The sequence below is a fragment of the Ostrinia furnacalis genome, unplaced genomic scaffold (genome assembly GCF_004193835.3).
Source record: "Ostrinia furnacalis isolate ACB-3 unplaced genomic scaffold, ASM419383v2 OfSCF4541, whole genome shotgun sequence".
NCBI lineage: Eukaryota > Metazoa > Arthropoda > Insecta > Lepidoptera > Crambidae > Ostrinia > Ostrinia furnacalis.
In genome coordinates, this window is record NW_021134780.1 from 1,665 (window position 1) to 3,762 (window position 2,098).

The 2,098-nt window shown below is 34.9% G+C and overlaps 1 protein-coding gene across 1 annotated transcript; it reads right to left on the reverse strand.

The window, feature by feature from the left end:
* Positions 1 to 768: 768 nt before the first annotated feature.
* Positions 769 to 1,654, reverse strand: LOC114359668 (HIG1 domain family member 2A, mitochondrial). The gene is made up of 2 exons (XM_028314142.1): positions 1,366 to 1,654; positions 769 to 1,104 (listed from the first exon to the last, which is right to left on the reverse strand). The coding sequence occupies exons 1-2, from the start codon at positions 1,493 to 1,495 to the stop codon at positions 941 to 943; spliced, it is 294 nt and encodes a 97-aa protein (XP_028169943.1). The 5' UTR covers positions 1,496 to 1,654; the 3' UTR covers positions 769 to 940.
* Positions 1,655 to 2,098: the final 444 nt, after the last annotated feature.

The following is a 2,098-nucleotide window of genomic DNA, read 5'->3' on the forward strand; positions in this document are numbered from 1 at the left end:
CCCGCCCGGTTTTTGAAAGCGGGAGTCGGGACACAGCGGCACAGCGGGACACGAACGAACGCGATGAAGATTTCCTTAGTGATGTGATTCACTAGGGCGAAATTTTGGTGGTTATTTTTTATTCTCATTCTTCTCTGTATTCTGTTAATCACTCGTATAGTACTATAGTGTGATGAAAATCGTATCACATCGTATCGTAGGTACTTTGTTTGAATTGATTTTTTGTGTCCACTTAGCACACACTGAGAAAATCTATTAGTTGCTACTATTATGTATTCTGTGCTATTAGGTAGTGTATAAATCTATACTGACTTCTATACTAATACTAGCTGACCCGGCGAACTTTGTTCCGCCTTAATGGCAATAAATAACGGAATAAAAAGTATCCTATGTCCTTCTCCTGGCTCTAAACTACCTCCCTGACAATTTTCAGCTAAATCGGTTCAGCCGTTCTTGAGTTATAAGCGAAGTAACTAACACGACTTTCTTTTATATATATAGATATGCGAAAGTAACTCTATCCGTCTTGCTTTCACGCCTAAACCACTGTACCGATTTTGATGATATTTGGCAGAGATAGTTTATGGACAGGATAGTTTTTATCCCGGTTTTTGAAACAGGGACGCGCGCGTTAATTTTTTTCTGTGACAGATAAAAATATTCCACGCGGGCGATGCCTCGGGCTGAAAGCTAGTGATAAATAAAAGGCAAACTGAAACATTATTTAAATATTCCATTTTTATACAATTATTTCTTTGACTTTACATAACACTAAAAATATTTCAAATAATTTATTAACGAAAACTACACTTTTACAGCACAAGTTGGTAGGTACCATTGTTGAAATGACTGCAAAATGAATGACTATCATTAATTTTATCTTAGTTAATATGGGATTTATTTTGTTTTTAAGCAAGAAAGTAGTATTCCATGAAAATCATTAAAAGTTCTTTCCTGCAGTCATAATAACACCACCAACGAGAGCTGTGATAGTAAATCCTTGAGCGAGAATTCTGAGTCTCATCATCTGTTGAGACATTCGAGTTAGACCAGTTTTGAAGCTCCACAAGCCATATGATAATGCAGCGGCAGTTGCTAAAGCACCTGAAACATAAAACAATGATATCGTAGGTACTTTTTTATTAGTACATTTTTTATCATTTGCCTCGGAATGAAAAACTACTATAACTACAGACTTTAAATCAATTTTATTTAGTAGTCATAGTCATAGTCATTTATTCCATAAACAATACATAACATTATCGTATTGGAAATTACAAAAGGCATGAAAAATTCAAAAACATCAACCAATATAAAATCACAAAATTATACGACACAGCATAAAACTTTAAGTAAGCTACATACCTATCGGAACAAATGGATTTGCATAAAACTTCCGGGAGAATTTTTGGGCTGAAGTCTCTCCATGCTGTACCGCTCCCATTTCGCGGCGCAATTGCACCCAATCTAAATCTGACGGTTCTTCGTTGGTCATCTTGATTATGATGTAGTATTTGTGCACAAAGTGATTTTAAAAATCAAAGTACGAAATTCTTTCTGATTTTCGAAAGAAATTCTGAATTTATTTCTGTTTTCTGACTGACATTCCTGTTTTCTTTAGCTGTCAAATTTTACTGACAGACAGCAGACAGGCAGAAAGAAATTATTTGTCAAAATCAGCTGACAGATAAGTATGCCTCCAGTATTGTACAAAGCAGTTAGCGCCATCTAGAAGTATTCTTTAATACAAACTAACCCTAACCTAAAAAATCATGGTTCTCACCATGAAGCTAAAGATAAATGGAAGCCACACTTCGAATACCTACTTGAAGCATAACCTACGTATCACTATCTCGCTCTCTGTGGGCAGACTCTCTCTTTCTAAATAAACAAAAAATATAAATTTGCTCAAAGTCAACGAAACTCAATGTAAAATCTTTATTTCTTGACATAGGTATAATTAAATAATAAGTATTAACACTGGTAAAACGTTTTAGGAAGAAATTACTGTGAAAAATGTTTACAATGATCCAATGTCGGAAATCACGAAATAAACACTTACGCATGGAATCATAAGTCACTTCCGGGACACCACGTA

Bases quoted from the DNA above. Each gene is read 5' to 3' on its own strand.
- LOC114359668 (XM_028314142.1), bottom strand. From the start codon at position 1,495: ATGACCAACGAAGAACCGTCAGATTTAGATTGGGTGCAATTGCGCCGC. The intron at 1,105-1,365 runs GTATGTAGCTTA...TTTATGTTTCAG, and splicing joins AAATCCATTTGTTCCGATAG to GTGCTTTAGCAACTGCCGCT.